This window comes from Etheostoma cragini, chromosome 4, assembly GCF_013103735.1.
Source record: "Etheostoma cragini isolate CJK2018 chromosome 4, CSU_Ecrag_1.0, whole genome shotgun sequence".
Classification (NCBI taxonomy): Eukaryota; Metazoa; Chordata; class Actinopteri; order Perciformes; family Percidae; genus Etheostoma; species Etheostoma cragini.
Genome location: NC_048410.1, coordinates 8053952 through 8066913, shown reverse-complemented (window position 1 = coordinate 8066913; position 12962 = coordinate 8053952). Strand labels below are relative to the sequence as shown.

General features: G+C 41.6%; 1 protein-coding gene across 2 annotated transcripts in view; it reads right to left on the bottom strand.

Annotated features, from left to right (window-relative positions):
• Window positions 1–6021: 6021 nt before the first annotated feature.
• Window positions 6022–12962, bottom strand: part of prickle2b (prickle homolog 2b) — an 81333-nt gene continuing 74392 nt past the window's right edge. For both annotated transcript variants that reach the window (XM_034870046.1, XM_034870047.1), the window contains 6 exons: window positions 12288–12401; window positions 11798–11935; window positions 10509–10712; window positions 9728–9914; window positions 7813–8709; window positions 6022–7575 (listed from right to left, as the gene is read on the bottom strand). In XM_034870046.1, coding sequence (XP_034725937.1) covers window positions 6635–7575; window positions 7813–8709; window positions 9728–9914; window positions 10509–10712; window positions 11798–11935; window positions 12288–12401 — 2481 coding nt within the window. In that variant the 3' untranslated portion in view covers window positions 6022–6634. The remainder of the gene's footprint in view (window positions 7576–7812; window positions 8710–9727; window positions 9915–10508; window positions 10713–11797; window positions 11936–12287; window positions 12402–12962) is intronic.

Genomic DNA, 12962 nt, shown 5'->3' with positions numbered 1-12962 from the left:
GAGATAACAGTGTATAAAAAAAAAAATCCATGGCCGTTCTCGGCTTCCGTACATTGTGACCAAATCCATCTGGTCATTTTAAATTTTATATCCTCCTTTGTGTATTTATTTTTACTATTATTAATAAAGCAATCTGATTCAAGTCTGACGTTTCCTCTTTTAGCCATTACATAGGGGAATGGTACTTTTGCACACATGATTTAGAAGAGTTCAAGAGCAGTGACTTTTAGTACATGTTTGCAAAAAACACTCAAGACCTCTATATTATTATATATTACTGTATTATTTTAAATGTTTTAACTAATGAGGAAACACAAAAGACGCTAGTGTCAGAAGACTCTGCTCTGGGTCACATTTTAAAGCACCAATCTTAGACCTCTTAGCTTGATAGTATCTTTGGCTCTGTTATATCTGTTACTGAGACTCCGAAAGAAAAACATATCCTCCTCCAGCGGTGAATGCATTCATAGCAAAGAAAAGGTGAAATAAGGGCCATTATTCTTCCGTCTCTCCACCTGGCAACACTGAGCTCACTAGCAGCGCTGCAAATCAGAGAAGAGTCAACACATTTGGGTGTATTACAGATTAAATGAGTCACTATTTCATAAGTCTCAACTTAGTACATTGGTCTAATTGGATGATTTCTGGACATGCAATAACTGTGCTGATTTCTCTTGTGAATAGGCCTACACATGGTGCTCTGTGTAAGCCATGTGAAGATGATTATTAAAGGAAACAATGCCAGTTCCTGCACAGGATGCCCAAAAAATCCACCTGATTAAAATGTCCATTGTGTCTGAAGATTATCTACTTTGGTGAAGAGGATGAGTTGTACATGTCAGGGGAATTAGCGGGTCACATAAATGCAAGTCAGTTAAAGGCAATATCAGTTTGTGTCCTTGCCAATGACAACTTTCTTGAAGTTATATTTAAAAAGTTTACTATTTAATTCATTTTTAATTTTCCATTACTGTAGATAAAGCATAGTGTTTCAAAATCCATGTCTGAAGAGGGCTTTTCTCTCTACATTGGCCTTCACCATTTGTTTGGGTTTGGTTACATTTGGTTTTTGTTCACTACCCCATTGTTCAAGTTGGTTTACTTTGGTAGTCTCTTTTCTCTTCTGGTTAGTTAAAAATAAACATCATGGGTGGTCTCTTTATCTTGTTCTTCAATTAGTTGAATTGTGACTATTCTTGCATTGCCAGACCATCCAACACACGCTGCGGAGGACGTCTGGCTTGTCCACACAGCGTTTTGGGATAGGAGCAACAAAACATGCTGTGGTTTATTGACATTTGCATGGAGCTGCTGCACAATAGGCTTGAGAAGGAACTTGTTTTGGTTGCAAATATACATTCAAAAGTTGTTTTTGTCGTGTGAGAGAAAACTCAGATTGGACAGATAGTCTAGCTAGCTATTTCAATTTACCCTGCAGAGATTTGATGAGCAGTTACTATAGTCCTCCTAAATCCACCGGAGTTTAAAAGTCCAACACAAAGTAAGCAGAAGGAAATGGACACTGGTATAAATGTATGCATCCGGCAGAATTTCCTGCAGCATCAGAGCAATCCCGGAAGTGGAACTTCGAAGATATAGACCAAATACCCAACCACAATCTGTTTAAAGGTGACCCTACTATATAGTGCAGATGGCAAATGTCTTTAATGACTATTGCTGAGACAATTAGAGGTGCAAAATGCATAAAATTAGCATAATAAAAGTCTTAAGGTCTAAGCACCTTTTCTAAAGCCACTGAGGATGTGATCATCCTAAAATATTGAATAAACTTCCACTAAATAACCATTACACCTGCTGGAGATGCTAACAGACACTTGAAATCTATTACAGCTACAATTGCAAATTTGATATGTGTGTACCCAGCATGCCCTTCTTCATTATAGCGAGGGGGCACTTGGGCCGTTGGTGCTGCGGATTACCCTAAACCTGGCAGCCTTTCACCACGCCACTTGTCAGACTGAGCAAACACTGGAAATCAATTGCTATTTTCTCTCAGTGTGGCTGAAAGATAACAATCAGGCTCAATGATGGCCCCCATCGAGACTTCTCATGAGCTCTAATTAATGGTACTGAGTGTGTTTTGTGATTCCTGTATGTACACAGAATTTAAAACGTTGAAGTCAAGTCTATTTTTTTATCAGGGATTAGTTTGAGAATTGAAGCTAAGTGGTATACAAGTGTTGACCAATCACAGTTAAAGGACTAAAGTCATGCTTAAGCAGGTTAGAACACATTTCAAGATAAGCGGGTTTAGTCCGGGTCTACAAGTGTAATACTGTGCTTTATACTACTTAACGATTATTATTAACACATTTTTTTTCGCAGACAATTGGCGTTTGGTTTAATGAACAAAGAAGGAAATTCTTTGGATAGGATTACATTTAGGGGTTTGGGATTATTTGCATTGCCTGAGAGTGTGATGCAACAAGTACACTTGTTTGTTTATAAATGACATTACATTTTGCAGTAGGGAGTGGAGGAGTGAGCCTCCCGGACGTCTCCTGATATATAGTTGCTATATGGGGATTTCACACCCTAGGGAAGAGAAAATGCCTCCTAAACACTGATAATGAATTTGAAAATTCAAGTAACCTTGAAAAAGGGATTTTTGTCCCGGTCTGGCTCATGTATTTAAAGGTCATATTTTAGTATGCTTGTGATGTCTGTAGTTGTGTTTCTGTTGACATTGTTCTGGTGCATTCTTGCCACAGTAATTGAACACACATGATGAGGCTGAAGAGGGGAGACTGCTGGTAAAGCCTTAGTCAGTCTTGTCACGCGTGTTCTTTTTACCAGCCGTGTGTGTGTGTGTGTGTGTGTGTGTGTCTGCAATAACACACCATTGGCATTCTTCATTTGCAAATAATTGAATCAGGCTATTTTAGTTTGCTCAGAGCACAGCTGTAATTTGCAGCCGTTCTGCTCTTAACGACCGGTAATTATGGCTTTTAGAGTATCCAAAAAACAACTCAAATGGCTTCAATTCATGACAGCTGTGCATCTGTGCCTTTAACTACACACATACAGGCACCTAATGTGTGGCTGTTAATTGAACTGTTCTGTTCAAACTGAAGTGAATTCACGGGTAGGGCACACAAGTATGTTTATGAATTAATCAGGTTTTTTTTGTCCTACTAATAATAGTGATTATTTTTTTACTATTAGACCTTAATACACAATATATATGATACAGGCCACACAACTTCAAAATAGCAAGGATATTATTAATTTCTTTCCCCATGTGTTCAGTGAAATTGTGTCTCATTACTTTGAAAATGTCCCATTTGTCTGAATCTTAAGGAGGACCTCGGCCTATTTTCACTTCGTCACCTGACATATGACATTGTCTGGAGAACAGCCAGCCATCCTTTTATTAATAGACCAGAGTGCAGTCAATGTGAATTAATGGACAATTATTGTGAGGAGAAAACATAAATCGAGAATGCAGCACACCACTAATGAGAATCACCTTAGTTTTACTTGACAGGAAGGATCCTGAATTATTGTTTCAGTCTAAACAGACAGTTCCTTTTCCAACTGAAAATAAAAATGATCAAAAACGAAATTAAAATGAACCTGCAGTAAATAAACTGAACCGTGTTTCCATGCAAAAATTTATTCTCTTCAAAACACTGCATTCATTCTCTGATTAAGAAGCGCTCCTGCTGTTAAACTCCAGTGGTAAACCAGTAATCCAGTAGTTACTTTATGTGTAATAAACACCTGATTTGAATGCACAGATTTAGAGATTAAGACAGACCCCCTTATGCTTAATACTAAAGTTTATATTAACCTTTTATTAAGCAATTGTCTACTGTAAATAGGTTTTGAAGGGCATGTTGTTAAAAGAAGAATGGAGAGTGAGAAAGCAATAGCAGGAATGGCTGAGATTTGAACTCATTCCAAAATATATAGTCCAAGATGTTAAATATCCTGATTGCTGTGCCTTTTTCTAAATATGACCATTGTACTTGATGATTAATATAAAACAGGCCTCGGAAAATGTTCTGGTAAAGGACTTCGAACAGATAATATCGATAGCGTTGAACAATTTAAGTGAGCCATAACCCACTAGGTGTGATACTTATTAAATGGACGAGAGAACCATGTATCTTATTACTTTGGGATTGGACAGAAAATCAGCGTTGTATCATTGACGGCAACACGATCAGAAAACAATAAAACTTTCTCTTCGCACAATATCACCAGACTGGAAATTCTTTGTGCATTGAATTAATCCTGAAGACACCTAACCACTCATGGATCTAATTTACTGGCTAGTCACAGCTTGGTCGACATTATTACTATCACTACTGGAAGCATCCAAGCAACTCAAGGATTATCTCCCCACCATCCGCCACCTTGAATATGGCACGGCCCGGGAAGCATATGGCTGCAATCTGTGGCACCCCTCACTGTATGACCTTCATTTGCTTTTAATTAAACACATGGAGACACCCCACGCTTGGGTAAAGGCCTGGCAAGGGAGTAGCTTAATTAAGAAACAGACTACTATAGGTTAAGACAATGACGATGTAAGGAAAGCTCATGTATCAAGGACAATAATATCTATATCACTAAAGACAGAAGTTTGCATGTGTTGTATTGTTTGTCTCATTGCACACTGATAGCAGTAATACTTATCCAAGACACAACAGTCTGCAGCTGTAGTTTGAAGACTTGCTAAAAGCGGGGGAAACTCCACATTGACAGACCAGGCCATCACCAGACATAATGTATCTCACATGTTTGTGCAGATGGTTAGGTTGAGGACTCTTTTCCTCCCTCGTCTGGGAGTTATCTGATTGTCCCAGAGTAAACATGAAAACTGGAGCACAGGCCCAGGAAGTTGAGGTTAGGTGAAGTAAATGCATTAACGTGCCAATCATGTCAACAGCATTAGAGCTTGAACACCTCTAATCATAAGGTTGGCATTCGCACACCATTTTTCAAACGTGTGTGGATTATGGGGGCTAGCGGCAGTAATCCCTGGACCACATGGACGTCAGAAGCAATCCAATTAACGGTACTACATTGCGTAACTCTTACAGATACAACCTGCTGTACTGTATATGTCAATATTTAAACAGGAGAGGTTGGCTTCTTTAGGATTTGACTTGTTTCTTACAAGTAGACAAGACTGTGAGGCTACAGCCCCGCTAGTTACAACTGAGGCTGTAATTGGGAAAAGCGATGACTTAAGCAAACTGTTGATGCCAGCATGGCATGCTTAACCCTTATATGGGGTCCTGCGATTCTTGCATGATCTTGTAATATCGCAAGAATCCAGCCGCCGTCCAAGGTAATGGCATGCTTCACAATTGCATTGCTAACCTGCGGATGATTAGCAGTTATAACGTTTATAACGTTATAATGTTATGACAATTCATTTTAGCATTTTAGCATGTTAGCATTTGCTAGATAACACTGAAAAAGTAAATCTATGGCACATGAGAATATAATTAGTTTTGAAGAGAGTTGATCATAAGCCAAAAGTACTGTACAAATAAAAAATGTGGTACATTAAAAAGAGAAGGATCAACAACGGTATTACAATTCCTCCTGTGGGAATCATGAATGTCCACCCAATAGTTTTTTTCAGTTTGGACCAAAGTGGTGGACCCACAGACCGGCACTGCCATCCCTCGAGTTATTCTGCTAGCATGCCTTGCATACTTAAAGAATCACCAGGTTTTAATAACTAATTCCCTAGACCTTTGTCAGCAGTTTTGAACTTGTTTAGGCTGATGCAATAAACCAGAACTTCAGGGACATCTGTTTCTAGGACAATGGAGCTCTGTGTATTCAAATGTGATGGCACCCATTACCGTGAAAGTATAACAACCTAGTGGAGGGTGACTCTCCTAATCATCGACCCCACCACATTGTCATTCATTTATGCATTAACAGATGGAGAAGGTGACTGTTACGCATTCTTGTGAACACCAGCCACAAGTGTTGCCATTCTTTGGAGAGAAACACCAGCTGCCAATCAAAACACTCAGTGAAGTTCTCCTTTATTTCAAATTCAGGAGCAAGTCAGCCAAATAAAACATGCATACGTTGTGTTTGTCATTTTCTATCTCTACATTATAGATATTTAATACATAAATGATTCTATCCATACAAAATATAAAAATATGTGAGGCCTCATTTACAACCATATTTACATGGACTTCCTTAACTTATGTGAAATTATTAATTCATTTACCTATGTACATACTATGAACTAAAATACAATAGTACAGTATATCCTTTATCTAAATCACATTGCATGAAAAAGCTAAACTGTACCAAACCGATTAAGTTATGATTTAAAAAAAAAAATTGCACATTAGCTTTTGATAAATGTTATGACTTGATAGAACCGCACATTTAACCGTTAGCCTTAATACTCAGGAGATATTCTGAAACATTAACATGAACAAACATGCAAACACTGCTGCTTTTCACTGTTTACTGACTGTAATTCATCACTGACTTTCAATTACATGATGTTCAACAACACAGAATAAATGGACTGTGTGTTTTATTTATTTTTACGTTCCAGATGGAAGATGTTAGTGTACACAAGCTGGAAAAAGAGTACTTTCCTTTACCAGATGACAGGATGTTAAGAGATAATGCAGTTCTTGCTTTTTCTGCGTTTGCGTGTGTGTAACTGCCCACTGCGGTTGGGTCCTCCGATCCCCGTGTTGTACTTATGGACGAGCTCCTGGTTGCTGAGGTAGCGCAGCTGGATGGGTCTGGGGATTGGCTCACCCAAAAAATAACCTTCATCCTCGGATTCGGAGGATGAAGAGCAGGTAGAGCACCAGCCATCGTCATCGTAATCATCCCAAGAGTATTGGTTCAAGCAAGTGCGCCGGCTGGCCCCAGGGTTCTGAAGAGTAAGGTCTGAAGTGGTTCTGGGACATGGCCTGAAGGGTTGGGGCTGGTATCTTCCCCCTCCTCCTCCTAGTCCAAACTGGTCCCTGGTGCTCCTTCGCTGCGGTAAACGGTCGTAATCCTCACAGACACGCAGCTGGGATCTTTCTTGAGGTCTGACTCTTCGGTCTGCCACCAAGTTGAGAGCGTTTTCTGAACGAGACCGGCGGGATCTACGGGAGCGGTGGTGGTGCCGACGCCTCTGAGGAGTATCCTCCGGAGAATCTATCCGGATACTTGCTCCCCTTCCACCTCCGACTCCACCCACCCTGCGCTCACTAATGGGTGGCAGGCGGGCAGCGTTGGCGCTGCTTACCAAACTTACCCTATCCTCTTCTTGGAAGGTGAAGCCAGGCGGTAAATGAGTCGTACCCATACCCACACCCATGCCAGGGGGGTTACAGTATTGCACCTGGTATTGGGAGGACCTGTGAGGATCCATTTCCATGTAGGGTTGACTGCCGCTGAGGTTGTGAATTGACTCAGAGCTACGATACTGCACAGAGGAGTTGAGGGTGCCCATGTTACTTTTCTCTGACACATTCATTCCAGAGTCTTTGCTCAGGTCCGGCATCGAGAAACGAGAAAGGTGCTCCTGGCGCTTTCCTCCTCCATCTGCTGAGTTGCCTGTAGGGAAAGAAGGAGTTACATTTTGTGTCATCTTTGTTGTGTATTCCATTTCATCCCATTAAATTGAAGTTGTACTTTGGTCAAGCTGAATTTCACATGACGTAAAGTAAAGCAGAGTAAACACAAGTTGTGATGTATACTTCTAACAATACAAGCACTATTGTATAACAAAAACACAAAACTTCCCTTGGTCGTGTAAACATGGTGCCGAACCAGTAACACTACCACACCCACCTGTTGCATTTGAGAGGGCCAAGGACTCCATGGATCCTCTTGGGGTCTGCTCCAGAGGGGTCAGTTGCTCTGTGAAGTTAAGTGCATTGATGGGGTTCCTGCTTCTTGCCACCTGGGTTGCTGCTGGAGGCCCCACCTCTCTGTCCCTGTCCCTCTGAAAGCCGTGTAAACTGATGGAGCGCTTGTCAGAGGAGAAGCCATTGTGGTGCTGGGAACAATGGGACACTTCTGTGAAGCTCTTTTGGGTCCGCAGTTTGGGTGGATAGTACTCCTCTGGAGCTGGCTGTTGGAACCACATCTCATTCAGAGAGTGGCCCTTCATGGCTGAGATGGGTGGTCTCTTTAAACCGCTATTCTCCTTGATCCTGTGATCTTGCTGTTGATTATTCTGTCCAGAGCAGGTGGGGTTATAAGCCGTCCTTACATTGCACTGGCTAAGAAGCTGGAGAGGGGTGGGGTTGGCAGTTGGATCAGACTGGGATTCATAATTATAGCCATCACCTGTTTGCTCTTGGCTCTGCCAGGCAGGTGGCTCGCGTGTCAAACTGTGTGTTTGGCTGGATAGACTCAGAAGATCCATTTGTAAAGAAAGTGGGTCCACCTCCCCTGAAAATCTTTCAGTCTGAACTCCACCCCCTCCTCCTCCTCCTCCACTCTTGCTTGCCTTGGAGCTGCGTCTGGACTCTCTGGTCGAGCGAGCGCTTTGGAAGGCTGAATCAGAGGAGTCAGAGCCATTGGGCTCCTCCCCCAAGCTGCAGGAGCGTGAACAGAAGATTTGGCCCTGCTTGGGCAGGAAAGGCCGACCCAGCAGAGAGCGTTTACAGCAGGCGCAGCAAAAGCAGCCCTCTGTGGCGTGCCAGTGCTGCCCATCATACGTCATCTGGCCTTGGTCTATGCCTGCAAAAAAGATACATATGGATTTATATAAAAATAAGATTATGGAACTAAAAAATGCACAATTAAATACAAAGCAACATGTCTTTATTAAAGAGCTAACATGAAGAATCATAATGTCTTTATTTAAAATGCTGTTTTATGTAAAAATAGCAGCATATTAGAAATTGCTTGTTGAGTGAGAAAATAGAACTGGAGGGAGTAACTTAACTAGGCCTGGGGCAAACTCATTATGGTCCTTTCCCAGCATTGTATAAACACATAGCATTTTGAGTAGGATTGCAGTTGTTGCAGGGGGAAAGAAAACCAGCTATTTGCTAATGGCTGCCATCTGGTTTAAAGCATGTTTTCTGGTGGTTTCAATTTATAATCAGTTGTGCTTTTTAGCCAAATACTTTTCTATATCCTGCATAACAAATAATTACAGAGCAGTTTGCTGAGAGGTTTGTGCCAAAAATCACACCTGGGCATCCTGTCTGGACACAAAGACGGGGACACACACAGACCATGTGGTCAAGATGTATTAATATAAATGTTTCCTGCAGAAAAATACCACAGCTTCTCCTCTCAGTGGGTTTGCTTCTAACTCCACAGGCTACAAAATGTTTAAATTTGTATTTAAGCTTGGTGCATGTATCTGTGATAAAAACAGATCCTGAGGGTAAAAAGTCACTTGGCAGTCCTGCCTTCGCCCCAGGTTGGTTTCATGCTGCATAATGATATGTGTTCCTCAGTTATGTGCCCGTGCCTAAAAGGCCTGACCATGACATCATTCAATGACTAACTGCTAAAAACCAGGCCACATCTTGTAGCTCTTCTCCCCTCTGTGTTAGTCAATGCAAAAAAATTAGGTCACTCTTTCATCCTCCTTAAAGAAAAACTGCAACCCAATTACCTTTTATTTATTTTTTTGTCCATGTATCCATGTATTTAGCATTATATATTTTTTTGTAAGTGTCCCTTTTGACATTTGGAGATTAATGCTGTTTTGTATCAACAGTGAGAGAAGACGGCAGCATACCAATATGTTCCCCGCAGGAGTCGCAGTACTCTGCGTAGAGGGACTCGAAGCAAGAGCAGCAGTACGGCCGCCCCTCCTTCATGATGTAGCGCTGGCCCCCCAGCACAGTATCACACTCGAAACAGCAGAAGTGCTTCATGTGCCAGTGACGCCCCTCTGCCTCAGTGCACTCATCCGCAAGGATGATCTAAGAAAGGACAGATAAGAAAGAGTATCGTTTATCACAGCTCCTCAGAGGTAGAACCTCAGTTGGGTTATTACTGCCCGCTGAATGACAGGAAAAAGGCTCAGCTCGCCCTTTCTCCCCCTCCAAACGCACCGTTTACTCCTCTGCAGCTTAGTAATCTTAGATCTTCCTCTTTTGTCGCTGACTTGTGTAGGAGGCTAATGTGTGTGGGGACTTGGTGAAATCTAGATGGTGCATTTACTTTTAATTACGCTGCTGTGGTGCCTTTTAAGTACTTGTCCCCATTTGCAGAGTGTAACTCAGTGCTAATGGTTGGGAGATCAGGATATTGAGAGCCGATCCCATTAGACCAGAAAAACCCTTGCATGTGCTACACTGTGACAGTGTGTATGGAAGCCTGTGTGCATCATATGACAGCAGTTTGGCATTATAGTCATGCAATTTTGCTAATTTGTGCCTGTTAACACTTAATAAAAAGCTCTATTGACACCGTCCCACATTACAGACAGTATGTTCAAGTGATATGTGTGACTGTGAACACACGATCGTCCCTGTGCATGCAGTTGCGTGTGTTTGCATGTAAACAGTGTCTACCTCATCGCAGGCGGTGCAGCGTGGCTTCAGCCTCTCGGCGTGGTGCCGGCCGCAGTAGATCTTCCCGTCCTGGTAGAAGTAGATGAGGTCCACCAGAAGCTCATTGCACATGCTGCACACGAAGCAGGCTGGATGCCAACACACGCTGTGACCTGCGCGTGACGCAAATACAGCAATGTCTCCGCCATTTATCTGGCCTCCGCACTAGAAAGAGGTGGAGAAAGAAGAGTTATAAATGGTTGCAGCCACACAGCTTTTGTATGTACTCCTCACTACTACTTTTTTTCTCCAATATCAATTTCGATACCTAAACTCAAAGTAGTGGCTGATACCAAGTTCAAGTTCTACAACTGTGCAAGTTTTTGTTCCGTATACCTGAACACCCGGTGGCCAAGTGATGGACTTCTCATGCTCCCTATGTTTCCTGTCTGCCTAACACACTGATAGGTCCCTATTTTAACGATCTGAGCGCACGGCGTGAAGCACATGTCAGCAAAGGGCTGCAGGTTGAGTCTGCGGCCGCTGCATCAAGAACCGAACCTCTGTATGTGGGAGTGCGCTCCACCAGGTGAGCTACCCATGCACCCGAGCTATCCAGGCGCCCTCTTGTGGAATTTCTATTACTTTCTTCAATCAATCAATCAATCAATCAATCAATCAAAATGTATTTATATAGCAATTTACAACAACCAGCAGTTATCCAAAGTGCTTAACAAAATGAGTAAAACATACAACAGAAAGAGTAAACATAGAAAAAAGTAAAATCAGAAAAGGTTACAAAGAAACAAAAGAATAAAAATGTCACACCACTGCTACGTATTAAAAGCCAGACTGAACAGATATGTTTTAAGTTTGGACCTAAACCTCTAATATTTAGTTCCTCTAATATTAGTCTAAATATTTCAGAATTTCTGATTTTTAACTCAGAAATTAGGTATTGTTTCCTACAAATGAGGATTTTTGCCAAAATAAGTGTGAACCTAGCGGTAATAACTTGGTGTTAGTGGGGTAGGGCGGTTGGGTAACAAAAGCATCAACAATTTAAAAAAGCAACAACAAAAAAAAGTATTGATGAAAGGGATAGAAATGTCAGAAAAAAGCATCAAAAAGATGGTGATTTTTAATTTTGACCCGGGAGGACAAGAAGTGAACGGTTGACAGGAGGACAGCACAAGGGTTAATTTGCTCGTCATGCAATGCAGTAATGCCATTTAGATCATATCGTCATATCTCTTGACTGCTGGGGAAACAACACAAAAAGGTATGTTTTGAATATTTCTGTACAATACCTGTTCGCAGATTGCCCCCGTCATCGTCACGGGGAACAGCCGGACGTTGCCGCGGCCCAGGTTCTCCCGTTTTCGTTGGTTACTGAAGAGCTTTAGTTCTCGCTTCTCCTCATCGTCCAACCCGTTACAGTACCGTACCTAGACACGTACAATCACATCAACGTACATTTGTAAAGTGGGATATGTTATGCAGATGCATAGAGTTAAAGGCGTTTGCCTCTGTTTTTTTAAAATCAATATAGCACTGTTAAACTATTCAAACTTTGATACTGTACCAAAATGTTGGGTTATTAATGTCAAAAGGAACCAACACACACACACACACACACACGCACACGCACACACACACACACACACAGCTCATTAAGAAGCCAGACTCCATTATTTCCCGTTTTCTGTCTCCTTCCTCTTATCTCTGTGCTGCCCTGAAGGAGAGGATGAACGGGTGATAGATAAATAGATGGGGGAGGGGGTCAGTTTGGACTCTCACCTCATTGTCGTGGGGTGGGAGCTGCTGGAGCAGCTGTTTGATTCGGTATTTCTCTCCTGGGCTGTTCACATAGGGCACCTTGTCCTCGGGCAGGGAGCTGTAGTACTGGTGAACCTGAGCACGAGACAAAGACAGAGAGAGGATGTGCATTATGAAAAAGAACAACCACATATCTGTAACATGTGAAGTAGCTGACAAACCCAAAATACACTGACAATTTTATATTAGGAATTAACTAACACTAACCCTCAATTACTATTTCTGGTTAATTGATTTTACATTTTGTCAATGAAATGTCACAAACTAGTGAAAAATCCAAGAGCTCCCATACTCTACCCTTCACCAAATGCTTACTTTATTTGTACAAGAGTAAAACAGCTAAATGACAAAATACAATATATAATAAGACAAAGAAAAACTACAAATCTATGTTTAGAGAAGCTGGTACCAACACGTTTCACATCTTATAGGCCAAATTACAGAAAACGGTTAATTTCTTAATGAGAGGTCTATTTATCATTTCAGCACTTAAAAAAAAAAGGTAAAACTGTGAGGAGACCAAATTAACAGGATCTACAACTGGGAGTGACCACACACACACACACACACACACACACACACAATCACTTTGATTTATGGCCCACCAGCGGAGACTTAATGGAACCGCACCTCTCC